This window comes from Myotis lucifugus, unplaced genomic scaffold (assembly GCF_000147115.1).
Source record: "Myotis lucifugus unplaced genomic scaffold, Myoluc2.0 scaffold_167, whole genome shotgun sequence".
NCBI lineage: Eukaryota > Metazoa > Chordata > Mammalia > Chiroptera > Vespertilionidae > Myotis > Myotis lucifugus.
The window spans coordinates 1,279,456-1,305,892 of record NW_005871215.1 but is presented as its reverse complement, the minus strand read 5'-3'; the positions used below and the strand labels follow the sequence as shown (position 1 = coordinate 1,305,892).

At 48.7% G+C, this 26,437-nt stretch overlaps 1 protein-coding gene and 1 pseudogene across 1 annotated transcript; one reads left to right on the top strand and one right to left on the bottom strand.

Annotated features, from left to right (window-relative positions):
* Positions 1–2,823: 2,823 nt before the first annotated feature.
* FGF6 (fibroblast growth factor 6) lies at positions 2,824–14,229 on the bottom strand. The gene is made up of 3 exons (XM_006096063.3): positions 13,840–14,229; positions 12,738–12,841; positions 2,824–3,070 (listed from the first exon to the last, which is right to left on the bottom strand). The coding sequence occupies exons 1-3, from the start codon at positions 14,183–14,185 to the stop codon at positions 2,894–2,896; spliced, it is 627 nt and encodes a 208-aa protein (XP_006096125.1). The 5' UTR covers positions 14,186–14,229; the 3' UTR covers positions 2,824–2,893.
* A 4,758-nt stretch (positions 14,230–18,987) lies between these two features.
* LOC102431915 lies at positions 18,988–22,318 on the top strand (annotated as a pseudogene).
* Positions 22,319–26,437: the final 4,119 nt, after the last annotated feature.

Sequence of the window (26,437 nt, the reverse complement as noted above, 5' to 3'; positions counted from 1 at the left end):
GCTGGCGTTTCCTGGTTCTCCTGACGTCCATCCGTTACCCTGAGGGGTGCAGATCTCACCTGGCCTGGGGCTCCGCATGGTGTCTGAGCTAACCTCTTCCAGCTGAGAAGTCTGTCTTCAAAGGGGTCAGTATGTTGCTCTCTCTATCATTTACTCTTGAAGAGAGAACAAGGCGGCCTCAGGTCTGCTAGAACCCCAAGTTTGCATGGAGCTGCCAGAGAAGTTCAGGGTGGAAGAGAGACCAATTAGCTACAAAACTCTCTAAACCAGTCTCAGAGCTCAGGGTTCGGGGGAGGGAGGACCACGTCATTCATAGGACATTGTCAGCCGGAAGGTGGGGACACCTTTGTTCCCCTGCCTACGCAACGTTTTCCGCAGCCCCTTGGAGCCCACGGGGCTGGCATCGGAATTCAGATTCACAGACACGATGATCAGAGAGGTGAGGACTGTGCACACCTGTGCGCCGACGAGCAGGAGGGAGGGACTGAGGAGCCCTGCGCTGATTTTGCGCTGTTCCTGCCCCTTAAGCTGCTTCTGTGAGGGGGACTGATTTTCTTAAGCCCAAGTCACTTATAGGCCAAAGAGAAAGCCTTGGGAGATTTCCTCTGGATGGGAAGGATTTCAGAGTCAGGGATGTGTGCCTCCATCCAGCCGTGTAATACAAAATGCTTAACACCTGGTACAGCAGGGACCTGGCACCAGTTAGAACAGACGCCCAGCTGCTCAGAGCTGATTCTAGTCACAGCGGCATGCTGGGGCCGCTGTGTAGTGGCCGGATATCGCCTGCCTGGTCCTGGGCGTTCCACAGCTTCTCCTTCTCACTCCCAGCATGACAAATGGGAGCAGACCTTTGGGGAAACTCCTTGTCGGGATTTGAGCGCTTTTATGAGCCTCCAGAGAGATGCAGGAAAGGCCTGGAAGCCTGAGACCCCTCTCAAGCCACCTTAGCTCAAAGAGCTAGGCAGGAAGGAACTAATGCTTTGGGACCTAAAACTTGTTCCTCCTCCATCCATCCATCCACCCAGCCTTCCTGCACTCCCACCGCCTTCCATCAGAATGGATACGCGCCTCGGGTTCTGAGAGCACCGGTTTCTGATGAACCCTGTTATAGAGACAGATTGCTCTGGACTGCCTCCTGGAAAACAATCAGCTTCGTCCCCTGCCTCCCAGCAGGCCTGCACTTCAAATATTCCAGTCAAGATGGACCGCTTTTCTCTCTTCTACTTGATCCAGGACCTCAGCCCCCTCCAGTCTCTATCCCAGGCGTGGCCATGCCTTTCTCTCTCCTCAGCTCTTACTGTCTGTTCCAAATGCGCTCACCTGGGGGTGGACTTTTCCTCCTCACCCAGCACATGTCCTCCTGCTGTTTGCCGGGCAGAGGAGGCGGCCAGTATGGCATCTCTCCCTTGGATCGCCAATGGCCGCCTTGGGCTCACAGTCATCCAGGTCAGGCCTATGTATAGACGGCACATCTGCACTAGCGCGGCACGCCAGGGATGAGGCGCGGCAGCAGATGGGGGGCTGTCTTGCAGGCAGGGGCCCCTGGGAGTAGCGGAGGGTGTCAGGTCATCGTGTAACTCGTGGTTCACATATGCCAAAAATATTTGCATTCTGACATGGCTCTCTCTGGTTTCAGATTTAGGACCGGTCCGATGGCTCAGGAATCTGAACGCTCTGGGAAGACAACATTTATAGTCGCTCGGGGGAACCTCTGCTTTAAATACTCTCAAAGGGCAGGAGGCAAGAAGCCATCAAGCAGCAAGGAGCTGCCTCAGCTTGGCTGCTTGAGTTTACAGGATTAACACTCTTCCACTGTAGGGGGCCAGAGGGGGCACACCCCAGACGCCACGGTGCCCATTCTCCCGCATCCAGGCACAGGCGTGTATGTGAGACGAGGACGACCAAGAAGGAAGTGCGGGTATCGGATGAGAACTTGGGTGAGTTTCCTGGACGGAGCTGGAGAGGAATTATCATCTGGAGTCCAGAGCTTCTCTACTTCCTTCATGCTCTATTTTGCTCCCCCTCACCCCTTGCCAAAGAGGTTGCCATTATTAGGATCCTTGTCATCTGAGGTTAAAATAAGACCTGGTTCACAGTGAGGAAAAGTTATGGGCAGGCAGCCTGGCCCCACTTGATCTCGGAGCCACACGGCACCGAGTCCTCCAGCAGAATGGCTCTCCATGGAACATCCAGTCCCTCCGCTGCCTCCAGCAGGCCTTCCCCAACCGCCCGGGAAACTGCTGTCCTCCGAGAAGGGCACCCCTTCTCCCCCAGCTGCCCCGACAATACGCCTGTGTCCCCACAGTCCTCCTGAGCAAGACGCTCAGAGTGCCTGCCCACTTTCCTTCTGGTTTGCAGTCAAACCTTCCTCCTGCTCACCCTGCCTCTCTGCTGTGCGGCCAGGAGCCTCTGAACGCAAAGGTGATTGGAAAGAGGCAGAGTGGGAGCACGCATCAATCCTGGTGGTTTGACAAGTGACATTCTTGCAGGCAGATGCCTGCCACAGTGATCTGGAGGGAAGAAACCCGATGCTCTGAAATGCCTTTGCTCTGACAACATAGACAGAGATGTATGGATACACACCAGCACACACATGTTTCCTCGCTGGCCTCTCCTGGGCACAAGGTCACATTCCACAAGTGTCATCTGCACCTTCTTTCCTCAGGTGAGGTCAGAGCATGGGCTCCGCTGCCACTCTACAAAGCTGGCTGCAACCCCTCACCTGGGTGGGTTACATGTCCTGGGGTCTGGTGGCCGAGGGAACCAACTCAGGCCTCCCCCAGTATTAGAGAAACCTGACTCAGGAGGCATGGGGGTAAGGGAAACTGTTCACTGTGCAAAATTCCAGTAGAAAAAATGTCACTTTCCGCCTGTGCACCTTCTTTCAGGGTCCTTATATCCTGGGAAGGAAGTGAGTGACGGTCATGATTGGGGACACCTTGCTGCCCCGCTTTACCCGTCCATATTTGCTCAGTGCGATGTAGGTCCCTCGATACAGGTCTGACTCATAGGCGTTGTAATTGTTGGGCAGGAGGGTTTCTCTGAACTTGCATTCCTCTTGGAAGCTGGTCTGTGAAAGAAGGGGCAAACAGCAGGCCAATTACAAGTGAGACCCAGCCGACCCGCTGCCAAGGGCCCCCCCCTCCCCTTTGTAGAACAGCCACTTGAGATGCAAGGCACTCCAGGTGAACAGAATCATGAAAGGTTGGAACAGAAAGAGACCTCAGAACTCTCATGGTCCCCTCGCACCTTCCCTCCTTTGCAAGGAGGAAACCAAGGCCCAGGGACATAGGTGGACAGTCTGTGGCACAGGCGGTGAGTCTCCTGATTTCCAGTTCGGGGCACTTTCTACTAAGCACCTATGATCATTTATCCCGCTCAGAGAAAGGACCAGAAAGGGATGTAATGGGCTGTGTTCTCCAGTCCACTGCGAGAGGGAGTCTAGTGGAGCAGGACTGAGAGAAAGAGCTCGGGGTTCTGGTTAGTGGCTGAGAGAGGAGCAGCCTGCTGGGGCACACAGCCGTGGTGGTGAGGAGGGGGCAGTTGGAGAAAGGGTCAAGGCAGATGATTCCTAAGTCCTTTCTCGTGCTGTCTGTTGATCATAGTAACTCACTCACTCTTTCCACTCGTGTTTCCTCACTGCCTTTCCTGCTTTAAGTCCCAAGTTTGCAATTCCTTAAAGAGGCATTTAGACTTTGAACCCAAAGATGCCCTGTGCCTCCCTGGACACTCGTAGTTGAAGTGCAGGAATAGAGAAGGTGGGGAGCAGTGGTTTTTGTGGGGAAAGGAAGCTGGCTGCCTGTGTGACAGCGGTGCCATGGGGTCTGGGCCAGTGATAAAGCGCTGATCTGGTAGAGGACGGTGTGTGAACCGCCTGCTCAGAAGTGAGTGCTGGACTTCCTGTCACGCACCCACAGGAAACAGCCCATGTCCTCCTTTATTCCTAGAAAAGAGAGCCCTTTGCTCCCTTAGGGCGCCGGGTCCTTGTCCTGAGGGGAGCTGGGAGGGTTCTGTGCTTTTGATGAGGAGCGAAGCTCCTTGGGGTCTAGACTCTAGAGGAAGAGAGCGAGCTGGGAGCCAGGAGACCTGGGATGTAGTCTTTAAAAAAAAGGATGAAACAGAGAAATAGGTGGAGTATCATTTTTGATTCCTTCCTCCTGACTGAGGCCATCAGCTATAAAATGACCCACTTGATGGCTGACCGCCCCAGAGGTGTCATCTGACCTTCTCTACAGGAATTGTACTGTGAGCTCACTGACCCGCTGGCAGTGGGCTTCTTCCTGTTTTGAACAGAAGGTGACGCGCTCGCTCACCAGGGCTCCCAGCCCCTGGAGTTCACCTCTCAGGCAGCATCTAAAACAGTGTGTCATCCCTGTGGACGGGTTTTTCTTTCCCAATAGACTCCAAGTTCCTTAAGACAAGAACTGTGCCTTGTTGAGTACAGGATGCTGAATGAATGATGACTATTAGGGACAACACTGAAATGTATAGATACCCCCACATGGATGGCTGTATCGCTGCAGGGTGGGGGTGAGCAGGGAGGAGGTGTGGTCTTTGGGAACACACTGCGCACTCCCCTCCTGCCCTTGCTCCTTGCCTCTCACCCCCCTGGTTTACAAAGCTTTCACATTATGTTAACTTCCTTGAGACAAATGTGAAAACTCTCATCGGCCACCATCAATGGCTCCTTGATACCATCTAGGGAGTTGCCACAAGCTTTCCTTTCTCTCCTATGGGTGCTCAATAAATACTTGCGGAATGCGTGAAGGAAGGATTATCCCAAAGGTGGGGAGAAGAAACAAATCAAAGTGGGCAAAGAGCACATTTGAGCAATAGCTTTGAGGTTAGACTGATGATGCTTCACCTCGTACTTAGCTGTGTGAACTTGGGCAAATTAACTTCCTAAGCCCCAGTTTCCTCATCTGTAGAGTGGGAGCAGTAAGAATAATTATGTCATAGAATTGGAGTAATTATTAACTGAGATAATGCATAAAAAGTCCTTGGTATAATGTCTGGCACATAAAAAATAAAAAATAATTGTCTGGTGCCACAATAAAAGTCTGGTGCAGACAAATGAACAAAATAGAAGGTCAAGAAGTAAACCCAAAGATACGTGAATATAAAGTAAAAATGGACCTGAAGTGAATATAAAATAAAAGTGTATCTAAAAATAGAAGTGTGTTTCAAATCACTGAGAAACATGGTGTTGGTAAGAACAATAATAACAATAACAATGAATTTGATGTATGCCTTCATTCTTATATTAAAATAAATTTTAAAAGGAGTAGAGATTTCATTGCAAAAAAGAGAAACTTAAAGATAAAAAAAAATTTTTTTAAGTCAGAAAAATCTTTCTAAGCAGGACACAAAAAAACTAAAAGCCATAATAAATAAATAAATAAATAAATAAATAAATAAATAAATTTGACTGTCTGGAAAAAAATTTAAAGACCTTAAAACAAAATGAAACTATAAGTAATATACTGGATAAAAAATATTTTCAATGCATTTTATTTTGTAATGCAGTTTGCAATAAATTGCAAAGAGGACATTTTGTTACTATATTCAGAATCCTTAACTCACTGAAAAATGGATGTTAATGAACAGACAATTCACAGAAAGGGAAATACAAATAGCACTTAAACATAAGAAAATATGCCCTAGCTAGTTTGGCTCAGTGGATAAAGTGTCGGCCCTCGGACTGAAGGGTCCAGGGTTTGATTCCGGTCAGGGGTGTGTGCATGAGGCAACCAATTGATGGATGTTTTTCTCTGTCTCTCCCCCTCCCTCCACTCTCTCTAAGAAGCAATGGAAAAAATATCCTCTGGTGAGGATTAATAACAACAACAACAAACAAAAAAACCACATAAGAAAATATGCTTAATAAGAGAAATGTAAATGACATAAAATGTGAGGTCCCATTTTTAATTGTCAGATTACAAAGAGAACAATATTTGATAATATACTTTCATTGGTGAGGACACAGAAACTAGGATTTCTCATTTAATGTCCATTGATGTGTAAATTGTTATAGACTTTATAAAGAGCAATTTGACAGTGTTTATTAGAATAAAAAATTGTTACAGCTTTGATGAGTAATTCTGCTCCTAGAAATTTACCTTACTGGTACAGGCTCCCACATGTACAAAAGTGACTGTAAAATTGTTTACAGTAGTGAAAGCCCAACATTAGCCTATGTGTCTATTAGGAGGAGTGGTGAACTCAATTACGGCAAGTCCACACAGTGGAACACTATAAGCCATCCTATATAATAAAGAGGTAATATGCAAATTGACCCTCACACCCTCACAAGATGGCTGCCTACAACCAGGCCAGCAGGAGGGTTAGTGAGGGATGACCAAACTATATAACAAGCAGGCTGCATGGGGTGACCAGGCCGGCAGGGGGGTTAGTGAGGGACGACCAAATGACTGAACAGCAGGCTGCATGGGGAGACCAGGCCAGCAGGGGGGTTAGTGAGGGACAACCAAACGACTGAACAGCAGGCTGGCGACCAGGCTGGCAGGGGGATGGCAGTTGGGGGCGACCAGGCCAGCAAGGGGGGTGCAGTTAGGGGCGACCAGGCCAGCAGAGGGGGCCAGTTGCAGGTGACCAGGTTGGCAGGGGGGCAGTAAGAGGAGACCAGGCCGGCAGGGGGGGCAGTTAGGGGCAACCTGACTGGCAGGGGGGGTGCATTTGGGGGCAACCAGGCCAGCGGTGGGGGCAGTTAGGGGCAACCAGGCCAGCAGGGGGGGCAGTAAGGGGTGGCCAGGCAGGCAGGTGAGCGATTAGGAGCCAGCGGTCCAGGATTGTGAGAGGGATGTCCGACTGCCGGTTTAGGCCCGATCCCAAGGGGTACTGGATTGGAGAGGGTGCAGGCTGGGCTGAGGGGAGCGCCCCCCCCCCCCATGCATGAATTTCATGCACTGGGCCTCTAGTGAGAAAATAAGAAACCTCTTTGTGCACTGACTTGAAATGGTCTCAAAGATATACTGTTAAGTGAAGAAATAAGCTTCAAACAGTGTGTGTACCATGCTCCTGTTTGTGTGATTTTAAAAAAAGATCCCGTGTGCACGCGCAGGGACACAGGTGCTTCCTGGGATGGTATTCAAGAAACCGGTTAGGGCGGCTGAATCTGGGAGGAAGTGGGTGGCTTTAGGACAACAGTGAGGGTGAGGCCTACTTCCCATGCCATATTCTGTTGTACTTGTTCTCCCCCTTAGGCCATGTTCATGTATTACCTAGTCATATAAGTAGGTTACTTAAAATGGAAAAGGAACTCAGGATAGAAGATGGGCCAGGAAACGGAGAAAACATTGGTATCAGAACCCGGTGGTCTCCTCCTCCTCCCATCACAGCCCAGTCTCCACCCACCACTTTCCCCTCCCTTCTAATTTTATACATCCCTGGAGAGTAACCGCCCCGCTGATTTCCAGGAGAATTCATTTCTGACGGGGATGGTGGTTAGGAGAGAGGTTGCATATGTGGTTTGTCCAGAGACAGAATCAAATCCTGGGGTAGAGGGAGGGGGAGGAGAAGAGGAAGGGGAGAAATGAGCCATTCTGTCAAGAAGCTATGAGGGCCTTTGCTCATATCCTCTGTTCTAGAATGTGTCCAATTTAAGAACTCAGCCTTTCCTTAGTGCCTGGGTCTCCTAAAACATATTTGTTTACAAGTGGACAATGATGCTTTATACATCAAATTTTGTCCTCTGTTCATCAGATTTTGATTATTCAAGTTCCCCCTCCCTTTTAAAGAAGCTTCTGACTTGTTTTTTTTTTCCCATTCTGTCCCTTTTATCTAGCTTATCTCATATTCCTAGCCTTCCCCAGAATTCTGTACAAATCTAAAGAGAAAAAAGAGAAATAGATGAAGTCTGCTTTAGAAGCCCTCTCTACCTTCCCCTGGCCTGTTCTTTTAAGCACACCCCCACCCCCCATGCTCTAGTTCAGGTGGCTATAGACCTGCAGCAAGACGCCAAGACAACTTCCCAAACTCTTTGGTGCAGCCGATGCTTCAGGCCCTTGGGATTTTCCTGAAGATTGGTGCTCAAGGTGGTATCACGACCCAGCCCCTAATTCATCTCCACCATTTCCCTGGCCTCTGAGTTCTCATGGCTCAGGAAGATTGGCTCCTCAGCTCTGGTGTGAAATGCACTCAGCCCAGTGAACGCCGTGATAATAAAAGCAGCTACAACATATTATTCCTTGAACAAATGAAAATAATTCCAGCAGATCACATTTCCTGGGCCTTCCGGGCCTCAAGCCCCAGTGTGACAATGTCTTGAATTCCATATAGGTCTCATCAGACTTCTGTGGAACCAGATCAAGCACCGACCCTCACTCTGGAGAGGGCCTCTGCAGAGGGTAGATGTGTGGGTGTTTCTGCAGGAGTTGCCGCAGGCAGAAATGCCTCTTGAAGTCTGGGTGGACCAGACAGCCATCTCCTGCCTTTAGGCAGAGTCCAGTCACCCAGGCTGATGGGAGTGGATGCTTGTCTTTAAAGTTTTTCCTCCTTCGGCTGCCCTTGGCGCTTGTCCCTATTTCTCCTGGTTGTGCGTGCGTGTGTGGAGGTGGGGGTGGGTGGGTTATGGAGTGGGTGGTAGAAACAAAAAAGAAAACACTTTGTCCTGAGACCCTTTCCTCCTGCAGCCACTGACTGCTTCTTTCCCTGTCCTCAGCTGCAAAGAAGTCATAACATCTCCCGGCTCTGAAGAGGTCTGTACTGTATTCGTTAACCCTCATTCCTAACACACAACTGCATTGACAATTTAGAAGTGTTAGAAAATGTTTTCACCAGGCACATCATTCTTCTCATTCCTGTAGCTCTTTGCAGCAGGCCACGCGTTCTGAGACTTCTCTGCTCTGCAGGGCGCTCTGGCCTCACTGCAGTACGGCCTCCCCCGCGCCCAGACCTTGCATACGCTGGATGAGAGAAGCAGCAAACTGAGCACGGACTGAGGGGAAGGCGTGGGCCTCCTGAATTACCCCCAGGGAATTCTCAAAGGCCTCTCGGGATGAAGCAAGTAGTGTGTTTTGCACATTGTCACACTACTATTGATATAAAAGATGTAGACACAGTTGTAATTTGTAAAGCTAAAATCATTTAAAAGCATAACTGAATTTCTAGTACCTTTTTGCTGCCGTGTATTGTAGACAAAAAAGGGGCCACATACTAAACCTCACAAGCTCAGGGGAGGCCTGCATGGTGGGCCCTGCAAGCTCAGAGACTAGGATGGTCTGAAATGAAAACTTCCTAACAAAAAGCAAGTCACGGCAGGTAGGCCCATTCTAGGCCTGTAGCTTCCCTGACAAAGGTCAACCTTTACCTTAACTGAGCCTGTCGATGGTCTTTTTGCATCTCTGATAACATACCTTTGGGGTGTCAGAGTAATCCCCTTTTCCAGACCCCTCAGGGCACAACTACAGGCAGCAGGGCAGAGACCACAGAACCCCTCATTGTTATCTTGTGCCCCAGATACTATCTCTACGTGCTGTAAATATTAACTATTCTATACATCCCAATGTAAACGAAGTGTCTCTCTGTTTTACCTTTTATTCAGTCCCAGAGATTTCCCCACTTTCTTTTCTTCTACCTCCCAACTCTACCACCAACACATTCCATGTAACCCCCTTACGTTTCCTCCTTTGATTCCTGTGTATGAAATAAGCTGCAAAACTGCCACTCTGCGGAGCATTTTCTCAGTGTGTCGAGATTTTGCTTCCTGGCAGTTTTCCTCAGTTTGGCTCAAATAAACTCTTCTTAAGACTTTTTCTTAAGCTGGATGTTGTTTCATTGATGGCATTTTTTTTTTCCAGCCAAAGGATTCTAACAGAACCACTGTCAAGTGGAGAGCCTTGATTTTTTTAAATTATTATTTTAAAAAGGAGATTGGGATTCACTGATTTCTGCCTCATTTGACACGGGTCCTAGTCTGTACATCACATGCACTTCTGCTGTGGCCTCCACAGCCATGATTGACACAAGACCTTGAGATCTGGGGTCTTAACTATAAAGTGAGGGTCAAACCTGCTGGGGGGGGGGGGCGGAAGCGGGGCGCGGGGTTGCTGGGGGATAATGCTCAAAAAGCCCCCTTCAGGGCACCCTGCAAAAAGTAGGGGCTTAAAAAGGGGTGGCTATTTGTGTTGTCCCAAGAGGGACAGGGTCTGGCGTCCTCTTTTCTGAAAGTGAGTCAAGGGGGAGGCCCCTTTTCCTCCAGAGGGCTTTCATAACACGCATTCTCCCCCCAAGGGCTGTCCCCTGTCCCCTGTCCCCTGTCCCCGGCCCAGCACGGTTCCCTCCCTCCAGGAGAAGTCCCATTTAGCGGCAGGAGCAGCTGAGCCAACTCGGGATGAGGCAGCTCTGGGGGCTTAAAGGGAAATAGTGTGAATGAAATCATCGCCCAGCAGGAGTCTTCCTGGCTCCCGGATCAGTTGGCAATTGTTTTTTCAGACTGTGATAACCAGCCCTGCGGGGCAGCGGCTCCAGGCTCAGCTCTACACTCCCCTGCCCAGCCCCACTCCTGCCTGGCCCTGGGCTCCATCCGGGAGGAGACTGTCCCCACTTAGAGAAGGTGCTTCTGGGCCCAGTGCTCCTGGGGAGCGTGTGTGGGGGCTGTGGCAAACGGGCGATCTTCTCCCCTCCTTCCTAAACCCTGGTCATTTAATGAGCCCTGCTTGTCCCCTTGGAAGTCATGTGCCTAAGCACGAGGGCCAGGGGTGTCCCCTGCACTAGGAGTCAGTCCACCCTTCAAAGCGATGGCTCCCCCTTCCTGTGGTTACTCTGAAGGCTTTACCCTGTGCAGCATGTCCCCGATTGTTGAATCTCGTGTTCCCAGCCTCCTTGGCTTCTCCTCCCGGGACTATGGACTTAACAAAAGTGGGGAGTGGATAAATATCCTCCATATTTGTGCCCTTTCCCCACCTCCCAGGTGAATTTCTTTCTGGGCAAAGAGATATATTGAATAGCTTGTTAACAAAGGTGGCAAGAGTAAGGGTTGCTGTACTGAATGCTTCCTTCCAGATTTCCCTGCCTAGGAGCCCTTGCATAGGGTCCCCGAGCTCAGAGGTCGCCAACCTTTCGGATGTCATGGAGCACCAGTGGGCCTAGCTCACACCCGCATTGTGGCTCTCAACCAGTGGGCTCCAGGCATCATGCAGGCTGCGAGGGGCTCTGAGGGACGCACTCCTCGGAGGGGTCCTACTCCGTGGACACCCCTGGCCCTAATGCTTAGGCACATGGCTAAAACCTGGGTTGGTCCTGGCTGCCTCCTGTCCCCTCCATCACCGGTGTGGTGCCGAGGTGTAAGAGGTGTCTGAGAATTCCATGCTTCCATCTCCCCAGCCCTCCGGCTCTCAGGGTTGGGGTCACCCTCAGGCAGGGCAGAGGCTCTGTAGCCTGGTGGTTCCCAAGCCTGCCTGTGCCTCAGAAACACCAGAGAAACTTAAAAAGCAAAAACAGACAAGCTGATTTCCAGGCCCCAGCCCAGCCCTCCTGGATAAGCATCTCTGAGAAAGGTCCCGGAAATCTGTGCCTTTAACAAGCTCTCAAGGTGATGTGAATGCAAACGGTGCTCCCACATGTCTCATGTGTAGGAAAGAGAGGTGTTTGCAGGGTGCCCTGTGGAGGGCTTTCTGAGCATTATCCCCCCAGCACCCTTGGGAAGCGGTTTGATCTTCATCCTCACTTATAGTTAAGACCCCAGGTCTCCAAGTTCTTGTGTCAATCATGGCGGTGGGGACCTGCCTCAGGGCCTGGCAGGTAAGGCAGGTAAGGCCCACAGCAGACGTGCATTTGGTGTACAGACTGGGTCCCGCGTTCCAGCTCCTGCCCCACTGCCCCTCTGTTACTTGTCTTATTTCAGAGACCCACGGAATTTAATCCATGCCTGTCTCCATGGAAACCAGCTCAGACGGAGAGGTGTTCAAGGGCAGAGGCCACGTGGGCACCCCATTCAGGTATTTAACAGACCTGCGCTGTTGGAATAGTCTCCCCAGAAGCCGGCACCAATCCCAGATCTCTCTGTCCACTTCCTGATCCTCAGTCTGTCTCCAAGAAGAGGTAGAGCAGCCCTCCACGCCCTTCCCATAAATAACTCTGGTATTCCTTGACCATTGCTCAGAGCCCTTTCTTTTTAGCCCTCTTATTTCTGTCGAAAGAACTCTTGGTTTCTTCAACATCATAGGGATACTTTCCCAGCCTGTATTTTGGAATCAGCCAAGGGGTTATAATAGGGCCGATGCTTCTCCAGGCTCTGGGGCCAGGGGTTGGACTTAAAACCTATGTGAAAAGGTCCCCACACTGATGAAGGCGAGGAGAGCGTCTCTGTTTCCCCTCCTCCTGTTGCACTGGGGCTGGAGGCGCCTCTCCGAGGGCGGGTCATGGAGAACTGCACACTGGCCACATGCTTCCGTGGCCTCTCCAGTTCAGGGGATCAAACCTGCCATAGCCCAGAGGGTGGCCGTAGGCCAGAGTGCAGCTTTTCCTCAGGCCAGCAGCCCTCTGAGCTGCAGGTCCCTGGAATTACAAAGCGCTGGGAGGCAGGACCAGGAGGATCATGGTCCAATGAAGCCTGAGCTTGAAGGCCCCCCACCTGCACAGCCTCCTCCCACAGCCCCCTCTGTTCTCATTCTAGAGAAATATTCATCTCCATACTCCAGAGTTTGTACTATTTTCCTCAGTGGAGTCAGTTTTGGGCCTTGTACAACCTGGAGCTTCCCCTGGCCGGATGAACTCACCGTTGTGTATAATCTTCCTTTACTGTTCATGGCAACGAAGAGGGCGCTTTTCACTCCGAAGAGACTCACCACACCTCGCTCCACGGTGGAAATCTCCAGCAGGCCTGATGAGGAAATACGGGCTGTGTTACCTGAGGCTTGTGCAGATCAGACTGAGCTGTCAATCTAAAGGTGACCCGGCGAGGCCCATCCCCCTGCTCCTAGAAAGTCAGACCCTCATCACCTCCATCCCTCCCTGATCTGTCTAATTTTAGGAAATCCCGCAGCTAGACTTGGCAGGTCTTGCCAATAGACTGTCAAAATCCGGTTCTGCAAGGGGACGTTCTGACATCAGAGTTAGGGATCACAGTGGCCACTTAGGTATCTACTTACGATTAGCTTTGAATCTGGGCTTTCACTGACTTAATCACTTCTTGAGTTGAGTAAAAATTGCATTCAGCTTCATTTTGTTAAAAATGTACACTCCACATGTTTCAACAAATCTCAGCCCACCTAATCTTGCAAATACATCAGCAGAGGCTGATGGTTTGCCTGGAACCTGCAGCACCCCCCCCCCCGCCCCGCCCTCTTAGCTGGGAGAGCTTATCTATGCAGCAACCATCAACTTGTAGGACACAGACCCCAGGACAGAGGGGGCAGGCTGAAATGAAAAGAAGGATGTGCTTCAGCTGGAAATTGTGCAAACCACTTGCCTTCCCTTCTCAAAGGGGAAGCTAAATAAAAACAAGCTTGTGTCTAATTTGGTCCAAGTAGCCTCACTCGTTCTCCCCATCCTTGCCTTTGGTTTCCCAGGCTGATGGTTCCCAGTGGTCTTATATGGCCACAGATGGCCCCGTAATGCTGAAATATGAGTGCCACAGGGGCTCCATGAGATCATGGCAAAGCACACGGGGATGCTGGGACCTCCGCATATTGAGCCTGCACCTGGGCAGAGTCAAAGTGAGTCTGGAAGGGGTGGCTCTGTTAAGGGCATCCAAGTGGAGAATAGCATTTCGCTCCCCTTCATAACAGGACCCCATGCATCAGAGCAAGTCCCCTTCATCCGTTAGCCCTGCTTGAGCTCAAGCCCCCAGCTTCCCAACTGGCTGCAACTGGCACTCACTGTAGGGGTTCTCCTCGTGGGTCCCGCTGATCCGGCCGTCGGGGGGCACCTGGAGGTGAAAGCCGATGCCCACGTTGCAGTAGAGCCTCCGCTGTCGCTTGATCCCCACCAAATAGCCACTTTCCCAGTTCACCCCGGCAATCTCTCCAGCTAGCCCAGCTCGGGACCTGGACAGCAGGGTGCCCCAGCCCCTGGAGTCCAGCAGCGTGCTGTTGGCTCGGGTGCCCGCAGGGGAGGGCACCACCATGCCCACTAGGACGCCTAGGAAGAGGAGAGCCTGCAGCGTGCCCTGAAGACGTCCTGCTCCCCGGGACATAGCGATGAACAGCCTCTGTCCCAGGGCCATCCACCTTGCCTCTCAGGCACGTGGTCAGAATTAATGGCCCTAAAAATACCGCCCTTCTTGTTTTTCTCCCCTCGGCATGGCGGCAGGGGCTTATTTTTGGAAGGCAGATGAAGGCTGCTGACATAAAACCAAAGCCTGCTTCGGGCACTCGGGTCGGGAGCAGAGGGACCCAGGCTGATCCGCGGCTGGTAGGGACCATGGCTTGGGGACGCTGTCTAGTTCGCCGGCTAGCTCTGTCCCGAGTTGATTACATTTGATTTGACCTGTCTTTATAGTTCAGCAGCCTGGCGCTCCCCTCCACCCATCATCACCCTGACGTCAGCTGGCCCAGCTCACTTATCCAGGGCTGTAACATTAACCTGCTCCTGAGCTGGCTACTCCCCAGACCCCCAGCACCCTCCCCATGCCTCAGGGATGCTGGGAGCCACTGTCATTCCAACTATGAGGCAGGAATGAAGTGAGCAGGGAGCATCTCTGAGGGAGGGAGGAATTGGCTGGGGGCCCAGGGAAAGAGGCAAGCGAGAGGCTACCCAGGATCCAAACTGGGCAGAAGTTCTTGCCTTGGCAGCGCTGGCTTCCTTATTTAGAGGGCAAAGGTAAAGACGGGGATAGGGGAAGGCTTGGTGGCACGTGGCGACCAGGGCCTGAGTTACCCTAGAGACCTTTTCATGGAAAGAGCGCATGGTTGACAGCAGTAGTGGCTCAGGGGACCCTTTTAGCAGGAGAGGACAGAGATTGGGTGGCGAGGGGTGGGGGGTTATCCAAGGAGCATTAGGGTCATGGAAGGAGGGAGGTTGGGGTCTGGCTTCTGCTCACTGTCCTGGCCATGGCATTCACCCAGCCAATGGAGTGGATGCTGTCTCTGGCCCTTGACATAGCCCACTGGCCATTTTCCTACCTGGGCTCATCCTTGGCATCTGATTGGTATTATTCCTATTTACAGACAGGAAAGCTCAAGCATAGAGAGCTTAAATGACTTGCCTGAGTTACCATAGCTCGTGAGTGGCAAAGCCAGGACATAAAGTTGGCCTGAGAAGAAAGCCCATGCCTTTAACCTCTGTGGTTGCCTGGAGTGGAAATGGGATTTCCAGGCTGGCCCTCGGGGAGTACTGAGCTCATTATATGCCACGAGTCAACCACAGGATTATTCCAATAGCCAAAACGATTCGCCCGTGTCCACAGGCTGGAGGCTGCAGGCAGCGTGGGGAAAGCTCCTAGGGCGGGTCCACTGCTCAGGGACTCTTCCGAGACTCTAAGTCTTCTGCTTCTGCTTGGACCTCAGCCTCATCTGTGGCATCTACCTGCCTTCCCCTTCTCTGCCTAGTTCACTTAGAGCGATACTTTGGTTAGAATTTCTGCCAAACCACACATTTCAGTTTTTCCCTTGACATGTTCTCTCAGATCCTTTGGAGCCCAGACAACTTCTGTCATTACTTTCAGCTGATAAACTGAGTGGGCCCCCAGCTTCCAACCATCTTTCCCCTCCCTGTCACATCCATTGCCTTATGCCCAGCTGTATCATCACCAGCACCATTTCCCACCACAAGGAAAGACTGGTACCTCTTGGGCACAGAATGAGTCTACTATGTAAGCCTTTGTTGGGAAAATGGTAAATAAATAAATGAAAGCTGAAAGCAAGCAAGAGTCTCTATGTAGAGTAGGAGAGTCGTGAATAATGCAAATACAAAACTGTAAAAAACAAACAAACAAACAAAGCCCACAACCAAATGCCCTTCCCTTTGGATTCCCAGCTTGGTTTCATGTCTTTAAGCTTTCATGTATGCAAGAGCAGTGGAGACACTCTGTCAATGGAGTTTACTTTGGGATCTTGTGTTAACTATGCCTGCGGGACTGAGCTGGGGAAAAGGCACCCAGAAGTGTGTGGGTGGTCAGGAGAAGTTAGCCTGAAATGAACACTCGCCCTGGATAACTGGAGAGGTTCTCATCAGCAGAGGTCGGAATCTCTGGAATTCTTCTTGAAGACCTCTTCTTTAGGACCTCCTTAGAGGAGAGATCAAACTATAATAAAGTCCACGCTATCTATTAATAAAAATGTTAAATCTCTTTAGATTCCCCTCATCCCAGATTCTTCCTTGTACAGAGCAATGGGCTTTGGAATGGGGGACACCTGGGTTTGAATTCTAACTCTACTACTTATTAGCTGTATGACCTTGGGGAAATGTTGAACCTCAGTGTTTTCATCTGCAAAATGAGATCATTACTTCATAGGGTTGTTACCGGGATTAGCAATAATATATGCAAAGGTCCTGGTGCAAAGCACAGTAGCGCTCTTCCCCAGTCTTTCCTCTGAAACATATTGAAAATCTCCTACCTGATTAAAGGAGGACAAACCCAAAGTGAGAAGGTCCCTCTCTCATCTCAGGGGTGAGAGAGACACATGAGCTTCTAGCTCTTAACTGCCAGCCACCAGAGCATATGTTGTGATGGCTGTTAACATATGTACAAACAGGCAGCCCAGATTCCTAAAATATTCTGAAAACCAGTAATAGCCTTGGTATCGTCCCCTGTTAAATATAAAACTTAAGTAATTCATGCTATTAAAAAGCCTGGGTCTTATTTTTATCAGGTGATGTGATGAGGCCCTGTTCTAAATGTGCCTCCTGGGCCTGTCTCTATAGCAACTCCACTGTGCTCATATATCCATATATTTTTCCTGAAGGCTAATTAAGTTGACAACTGCTAGGGCTTCTTGGTTTACCAGATTTGCACTTGACCCTTCTCTTGGGGCTTAGGGACCCCTATGGATGTGAAGTGATAAAGAAAAGAGTAACAGGTGGAGGAGGCCTCTTTGTGGACCCCTCTGTCAAATAGTTGTCAGCAGCCTTTGGGGTTGTCAATCACTTTCTCTGGATGAGCCAAAAGTTAGTGGAGGTGAGTGGGGAAAAATGTTAACGTTTGTCTCCTTTCACGACAGAGTCCTTGTCCCTAAGTGGGGTACCATGCGGTCCAGGTTGGCCAAATTCTACCTGTATAGTGGAACTACCTTGGTGACAGCCAGGCAGGGTGACCTTCTATGAGTTCTGCTTATCTATACTAATAAAAGGGTAATATGATAATTAGATCGGATGTCTTCTGGACATCCTTCCGGATGTCCTTCCGGACAAAGCCATGATGGTGGGGGCCAAGGCAGAGATGGTTAGGGGTGATCAGGCCAACAGGAGAGAGCAGTTAGTGGTGATCAGGCCAGCAGGGGAGAGCGGTTAGGGGCAATCAGGCCACCAGGGGAGAGCGGTTAGGAGTCAGCTATCCCAGATTGTGAGAGGGATGTCCTCCGAGGGGTCCCGGACTAGAGAGGGTGCAGGTTGGGCTGAGGGACCACCGCCCCCCACTCCATGCACGAATTTCATGTACTGGGCTTCTAATTACATAATAAAGTCAAACACCTCGGGAGTGACTGTAGGGAGAACACATAAAGCTTATGTAGATTGTGAAAAGCTGTTTACTTGTACTTTTTACATTTGATTTTGAAAAAGATTTGCCTTTTTCTATAGCTAATTTGGTAAAATAAAGAAAATTATAAGGTAAAGAATAAAATAGCTGTTGTGCTTAGTGTTTTTCTTTTGTCTTGGTCTTTCTTTGAGCTCACCTGGCACAGGGCCCTGACCACCTGCCTTGGTCTCCCCCTTCCTCTTGCTTAGATAGGTGTTCAGTGGCGGAGTTTGCTCAGGGACCTTGATGGATGGGAGATGGGCATGTGCCGAGGAAAGGGATGAGGAAGCACCTCTGCTTTAGAGCTGAGCAGAAGGGCATTTAGGGCTCATGAAACTCACTATACATGGGAGGATTCAAGAGAAAAAGTTTCTACTAAAACAAAGGTCTCCAAGGAGGAGTCAAGTATTATCTTGCCAGTTGGTCTCTGGAGGAATCCATACTTTGCACTTTCCTAGTGAAATTCAACTTTCCCCATGTCTCACCCATATCCTAGTGGGAACCCATTAGCATTCGTAATCCAAATTCTCCTAGTTAGTTTTTGCTTTGACCAGCTCGTGTGGAACTTCCTCACCCCACTCTAAGTGAGCCCCGAGTTATTTCTGGAATTCCAGAGCAGTCTCACGTGTGTTGCCAAACAAGTGACTGCCCCTGCCTGGGGCCATGGCAGTGGGTCGGCGTGGACCACCCTGTCCACTGTCTCCCACCTCCTGATGGACAGCTGATGGGTACAGTAGTCCTCGCTATCGGCAGTCTCACTTTCTGTGGTTTCAGTTACCCGTGGTCAACTGCTGTCCAAAACTATTAAGTGAAAAAATTTGGAAATAAACAATTCATAAGTTTTCAGTTGCAGATTGTGCTGAATAGTGTGATGAAATCTCACGCCACCCCACTCCATCTTGTCTGGGATGTGAATCTCCCTTTGTTCAGTAGCAGCAGAGTAGGGGTACATGCAAAACATGAAGGAGGTAAGGCCAGGAGGGGAGACAGGGACACCAGATCGACTGTTGCCACATGACAGTGCTTGCGTGCAAATGGCCCTTATTTTCCTTAATGATGGCCTAAAAGTGCAAGAGTAGTGATGCCGGCCTTCGGAAATGCCAAAGAGGAGCTGTAAAGTGCTTTCTTAAAGTGAAAGGTGCAAGCTCTCGATTTAAAAAGGAAAGAAAAACGTTTGTGCTGAAGTTGTTAAGATCTACTGTAAACACAGATCTTCTACCTGTGAAATTGAGAGAAGGAAAAAGAAATGTGTGCTAGTTTTGCTGTCACCCCTCAGATTGCGGAAGTTACTGTCACAGTGTTTGACAAGTGCTTGGTTAGGATGGGAAAACATACAATTTGTGGGTAAAGACATGAACAGAAAGTGTGTTCTGACTGATGGCAGCATGTTGCGCCAGAAAGCCCTGAGCGTACAAGAACACATCAGCAAGGGACCCCCTGAGATAAGTGACAACAAACTGTTCACTGCAAGTAAGAGGCGGTTACACAGATTTGGGAATGGGTTTAGACTGAAAAACATAACAATTACTGAGCGGTTGTATTTTCCGATGAAAACGCCGCTGCCACCTTTGTGGCAGAGTCAACGTGAATTAAGGTTCAGTACGACCTGCGGTTTCCGGCAGCCACTGGAGGTCCTGGAACGTATGTCCATGGGTAAGGCGGATTACGCTATTACCTTCTCAGGATAGTTCAGGACCCATGACCTCGAGGAGCCGACCCACAGCCTTATGCTGTTTTTTAGAGCAAGGACGAATACCTCAGTCCTCTTCTTCACAGTGATGCTTGTTAAAGGGATGTCTCACTGCCTGTGCACCGCTGATTCCCTCATCTGCATTTTATGTCAGTTTGCACAGAGGACTAAACCTTTGTTGTGGGTCCAGGCCATCAGGTTGGATTCCCTTTTCCTCCAGGATGGGCTCTTTCACAGGCGCTCCTTCACTTTCCGGCAAATAGACGTCCACTGGGGCCTCCCATCGGCTGTCCAGATCTGTCTAAATCCCAGCCTACGTTTAGACTGAAGACCCTGCTCTCCTCCCAGCAGTCCTTCCCCTGGGAGGGAGGGAGGGAGGCCCTGCACAGTCAGCTTTGTGGCCTGGGCATCCAAGGATTTGCAGAGTCTGCTAGGAGGAGGACATATTCTCCTCTCCACCCCAGAAATCATCTTCTTGGTTTAAAGTTCTTTGTGATCTATTTCTTCAATCTGAGACCCCAGCTTACTGTTTCAGTGTAATTCCTGTCTCCCAGATCTGTCTTTTCTCTCTCACTCGCTCTCTCTTTGCCCCACTCTGTCCCCCTTGTCCTCTCCTGTTCTGCAGCCATCTAGACAAGCCTAGAGGGTCAGCCAGCTGCCAAGGAGGCAGCACCTCCGAGTTGGCTGACCACCATGGCCGCACATCTCAGCTGAATTTGCAAAGGGGCAGAGGAGTCAGATAACTTTCTGGAGTCTCAGAACATGAGAGACTTGGCTCTGATTAGAGTTTTGCAGTTTCTCAGGTTTGCCTCTCACGGTCATCATCTAATAATACCTACTGCGTGCTGAGGAGTCATGCTCCCTGCCAGCCGCCGTGCAGAGTTATGTAAAGGACTCGGCCTAATGGCAGGCTCCCCAGTGTGGCGTGACAGGCCCTCTGTGCCTGACCTCTGCCGGCCTCTCCAGGCCATCCCTGCCTCTCCCTCTTGGGGGTTCTTGCTCCAGCACCCTCACATGGTCTGTCGTTCTCAGGCATACGTAGTCCATGTCTTCTGCTTCTGTTTTCATGTCTTCACTTTCACTGTCCTCTCCTTGCCTGGTGAACTGCTTCCCATCTTTAAAGATTCAGCTTAAATGTCACCTCCGGAAGCAATCTCTGTCCACCTTCCACCTGTCTCTAAGCTGGATCTGGTGTCCCTGTCTCCCCTCCTTGCCTTTCCTCATTAATGTTTTGCATGTATCTCTATCATTGCCCTTGCCAGATTATATTATAATAATCTGAATAGGTTGTTACTCTGATAGTAAAATCCTTGAGGCAGCAATGGTGTCTTATTCATGTCTGTATGTTCAAAACCAACGCAGCGCCTGCCACAAAATAAGGTTCATGAAATGTTTGAATAATGTTGAATTAAAGGCTTTGAATGTATGGACCAGTGATGGCGAACCTTCTGAGCTCGGCATGTCAGCATTTTGAAAAACCCTAACTTAACTCTGGTGCCATGTCACATATAGAAATTTTTTGATATTTGCAACCATAGTAAAACAAAGACTTATATTTTTGATATTTATTTTATATGTTTAAATGCCATTTAACAAAGAAAAATCAACCAAAAAAATGAGTTCGCGTGTCACCTCTGACCCACGTGTCATAGGTTCGCCATCACTGGTATGGACTTCACTAGATGAGTGATTCTCAATAAGAACCAAGCCCTCTGTTAACGGGTGATCAGAATTTTGGTGGGGGTAGAGCATGTTAATTAGAAAAAAACCCCACTTTTAATATTATATTTTGCATTTTGTCATTAAGAAAAATAGTTACATTGGCAATTTCTGCTTCCACCATGTTGGAGAAACTTGTACTGGATTTGTACTTCCAAGACATCAACCACAAAACTGGACAAATATATAAAACAACTACTTTTAGATATTGGGTAACGGGTAGGACTGTGATCCTGCAAGGAAAGAAACAAATGAAATGGTCCTAAGATCACATTTTCTTTCTTTCTGGATGCACTTTCCAGAACACAGAGCAGGAAAGGAGAACCCAAGTGGAGCCCAGAGGACACAGGGAGTTAAGCATACAGAGATTGAAGTTTGGGGAGGCAAAGGCAGGCAGTATTTGTAGGGTGGAGTACCAAAGAAGAGGGCGTATGTAAAAAAAAAAGAGCTCGAAAAATCTGTATGTTTGTCCTTAAGTCTGTTGTCAAACACTAAGCCACACCAGTAGGGGGGAAGAAGGTGGCACCGGCCCCTGCTATCGAGAAGAAGCAGGAGGCCAAGAAGGTGGTAAGTCCCCTGTTGGAGAAAAGGCCCAAGAATTTTGGCATTGGACAGGACATCCAGCCCCAAAGGGACCTCACCCACTTTGTCAAATGGCCACACTCCAGGCAGCTGCAGTGGCAAAGGGTTATTCACTATCAGCTGAAAGTGTCTCTCACCATTAACCAGTTCACGAGGCCTTGGACTGACAAATAGCTACTCAACTGCTTTAAGCTGGGCCAAAGTACAAGCAAGGGACAAAGCAAGAGAAAAAGCTGGGATTGTTGGTGGGAGCTGAGAAAAAAGCTGCCTGCAGAGGGGATGTCCCCACCAAGAGGTCACCTGGCTTTGGGAAGGGGTTAACACTGTCACCACCTTGGTGGACAACAAGAAGGCCCAGCTGGTAGTGATTGCACAGGATGTGCCTCCCATCGACTGGTCTTCCTGCCTGTGCTGTGCCACAAGGCGATGGGTTCCCTACTGCATTATCAAGGGGAGGCCAGCTGGGGTGTCCAGTCCACAGGGAGACCTGCACCACTGTTGCCTTCACACAGCTTAACTCAGAAGACAAAGGAGCTCTGGCTAAGCTTGTGGAAGCCACCTGGACCAACTACAACAGATATGATGAGATACACCACCACTGGGGAGGCAGCATCTTGGGTTCAAAGATGACGGCTCACATTGCCAAGCTAGAAAAGGCCAATGCTACAGAACTGGCCACCCAACTGGGCTAAGTGTATGCTGCTGAGTTTTCTGTACATAAAAGTAATGAAAACCCTCCTTCAAAAAATAATAAAAATAAAAGTTACCATCTTGATTATAAGATTAGCATTTAGTAATTTTTCCTAGATACTTTGCATAAGTATAGAAATGTAAATCAATAGAATAGAATTGAGAGTCTAGAAATACATGCATACATTTATGGCCAGTTGATTTTAGAGAAAGGTGCTAAAGAAATTCAATGGAGCCGAAACCGGTTTGGCTCAGTGGATAGAGCGTCGGCCTGCGGACTCAGGGGTCCCGGGTTCGATTCCGGTCAAGGGCATGTACCTGGGTTTCGGGCACATCCCCAGTAGGAGATGTGCAGGAGGCGGCTGATCGATGTTTCTCTCTCATCGATGTTTCTAACTATCTCTCTCCCTTTCTCTCTGTAAAAAAATCAATAAAATATATTTTAAAAAAAAAAAGAAAAGAAATTCAATGGGGAGAAAGGATTGTCTTTTCAACAATGGTTCTTAGACAACTTGATGTCCATATATAAGAACATGAATTTAGGAAACCAAGATGGCGGCATAGGTTAACGCCGGAGTTTGCTGCCTCGAACAACCACTTCAAAAATACAACTAAAAGACGGAACAGACATCATCCAGAACCACAGGAAGGCTGGCTGAGTGGAAGTTCTACAACTAGGAGGAAAGAGAAAAGCATACCGAGACTCAGAGGAGGTGCAGTGCTGAAGTAAAATACTAAGGTGCGGAGTGCATGCAGAGCGGGCTGGCGGCTGAGGGCACAGTTGTCTGTTTCAATCAGGAGGGAGTCTCAGACTCTGAGCTCCAGATCCGGGCGAGTCTCTAGGGACCCAGACTCAAATGGGAGAAGCGGGACTGTCTGGCTTCGGTCGGTACTCAAAGGCAGCTTTCTCTCCGAGGTTTGTAGCGGTTGCTGAAACTCTGAGAGGCAGAGCTCCTGGGGACAGGACTGAGAGCAGCCATAACTGCTCGCTCCGCCAGCCCTGTAGATCCCCTGGGACCCGCCCCGCCCAAGCCCTGCACAGAGGCATTTGCCAGATAGCCTCAGGCAAAGGCTAGATTAGCACCTCCCTAGAGGACAGAAGTTCTCCCACTGCAGACACAGCTGATTCTCACAGCCAATTGGCCTGGAGGTCAATTCCTCCCAGTGATACCTACAACAATCAAGGCTTAACTACAACAAGACTGCGCACAAAGACCACTAGGGGGTGCACCAAGAAAGCATAAAAAATGCAGAGACAAAGAAACAGGACACAAATGTCAGAATTGGAGGATATAGAGCTCAAAACCACACTTTTAAGGTCTTTCAATAATTTTCTAGAAACTGCCGATAAACTTAATGAGATCTACAAGAAATCTAATGAGACCCTCGATGTTGTGATAAAGAACCAACTAGAAATTAAGCATACACTGACTGAAATAAAGAATATTATACAGACTCCCAACAGCAGACCAGAGAAGTGCAAGAATCAAGTCAAAGATTTGAAATGCGAAGAAGCAAAAAACACCCAACCGGAAAAGCAAAATAATAAAAGAATCCGAAAATACGAAGATAGTGCAAGGAGCCTCTGGGACAACTTCAAGCATACCAACATCCGAATTATGGGGGTGCCAGAAGATGAGAGAGAGCAAGATATTGAAAACCTATTTGAAGAAATAATGACAGAAAACTCCCCCTACCTGGTGAAAGAAATAGACTTGATACACAGAAATAGATAATATAGAGAGAAAGTCCTTTTGTGTTAGGACCCAAATGCTACTGCTTAGTACTTGCTTTCCTTGCAGGCACACACACACACACACACACACACACACACACACACACCACAAACCAGGCCAACAAGTTTGGCATAGAGTTGTCATGCCCTGACCCATAATCACAGAGCACTTCTCAGCTCTGGCCCTTCACAGAGGAAGAGGAACAAGGGTAATTCCAGCTATTACAGGCTCCTGGGCACCAAATGAAACACTGCTGTAAATTGTATATAATCAGTGAGGAAGACTTCTATTTCTCCGTGGTTATGAATGGGACTTTTCCTTCCTCTTGTCTAGGAGGAAGGGAACAGGTTTAGATCAGTCTGGGGGAGTGTCATTTGGTGGACATGACCAGAACTCTCCCTGGATCCTAGGAGGGTCCCAGTTCTATATTCAGGGCCTGTGTAAACAGAGATTCTTATGTCTCGTTTCTTATACCAAAATTTCCCTTCTTACCACACAATTTCTGTCCTTAGAACCAAGCACATTATAAGGGGGTGGAGATTTTCAGATGCCTGGAAAATTTCTTGGTCATACTGTGGCATTTTTGCAACTTTATCCACATAGTCTCTGCCCTCTGGAAGATCACAATTTTGTAGGAAAATGCTGAGTTACAAAGGTCTGGACCCTTTAGAAGCACAAGGGGGAGGACTCATCAGATATGACATACATTTCTTTTCTATTCCTTCTAGGTTAAGCTTTTAGAAATGAACCTTCCAGGGGTGACTGGTGATGTACCACAGGTGGTGAGAGTGGTAATTGGAGGTTAAAGTTCCCTTAACTATTCCCACATATATATCAGGACTGTCCTTCAACACATTCTCTCTCAGCCCCACACACCAAGAAAGTGAAGTGGGTAGTAGAACCACTCTCATTTGGGACAGTCTTCCAAAATGGAGACAAGAATTGCACACACAAAGCAATTAGAAAACCAGGCAGAAGAAAATACATTTCTGAACTGTACAGAGAACAGAGGGTTCCCAAGTGGAGAAACATGGTATGAAAGTCAGGGAAGATGGAGCTAAGTTGTGTAGGAGTCGGGTGAGCGGAAAAGAGGGGGCAGGCTGGGCAGGTGGATAGCGTGTCCTCCATCCCACAGACTAGAAGTCATTCAGTCCATTCTGACCTAGTTCTCACCACCAACCTTCCTTTCAGCTTCTCTTTGTGCTTAAAATATATATATTTTTCAGAGAGGAAAGGAGAGGAAGAGAGAGATAGAAACATCAATGACGAGAGAGAATCATTGATAGGTGCCTCCTGCACACCCACACTGGGGATGGAGCCTGCAACCCAGGCATTTGCCCTGGTCGGGAATTGAGGTCAACACTCAATCACTGAGCCATGCCAGCTGGGCCATTTGTGCTTTTTTTTTTCATTTGGCACTTGACACTATTTTCTATATTTCATTCTGAGTTTGCTATCTATCTGTATCAGGTGATCTTTCTCACATATCATTTTTTAAAATTTATCTTTACGTTTAAAATATTACAGATGTCCCCTTTTTCCCCCATTGATCCCCACCTCCTTGATCTCACTTATATGTGGAATCTAATGAACAAAATCTAATAGACAAACAAAATAGATCTAGAGGCATGGAAGCATGCAGCAGACTGAGGATCCTCAGTGGGAAGGGGGTGGGGGGAAAAGAAATGAACCAAAGAACTTATACGCATATATGCATAACCCATGGTCACATATCAGTTTTATCAGTTACTCTTTTCTGTCATTTTTTTCCTTCTATGGTGTTTTCATTATGTAATCTATTTCTCAATCTCTTTTTATCTTTCTATTTATTGTCAATCAAATTATCTATTTTTATCCTTATATATCTTTATGTATATGCTTTTATTTTACTGTCCTTTCTCTTTCATGTCTAAATGGTTATTTACCTTAAATCTTTCCTTCTTCCTTTTCTTCATTACCCTCTACTCTTTTTCCCACCCTGATTTCTACCCAATAGCTGTCTTCCTTTATAGGGCAACACTCCTTCCTCCCCCAAATATTTGTTTTCCTCTCTTTTATAGATGTTCATTCACTTAATCCTCCCAACAACATTGAGGTAGTTGATTCTTATTATCCCCATTTTAAGGAAACCGAGGTACAAAGAAGTGAAGTAACAGACCCAGGGTCCTACAGCTAATAGCAGAGACATGGCTCAATCCAAGACAGTTGATCTCTAGAATTTGTGCTCTAACCCACTATGTAATACTACCTCTCAAGAAGGTCCACAGTACTTCAGCTTATTTAAATGTGACTCTGAGGTGGCCAAGCTGGTGGTTAATGCGGTCTCCATCATTACTGAGGCCCCCCAGCCCCTAGGACAGGGCCAGATCCCAGGAGTGCTATGCA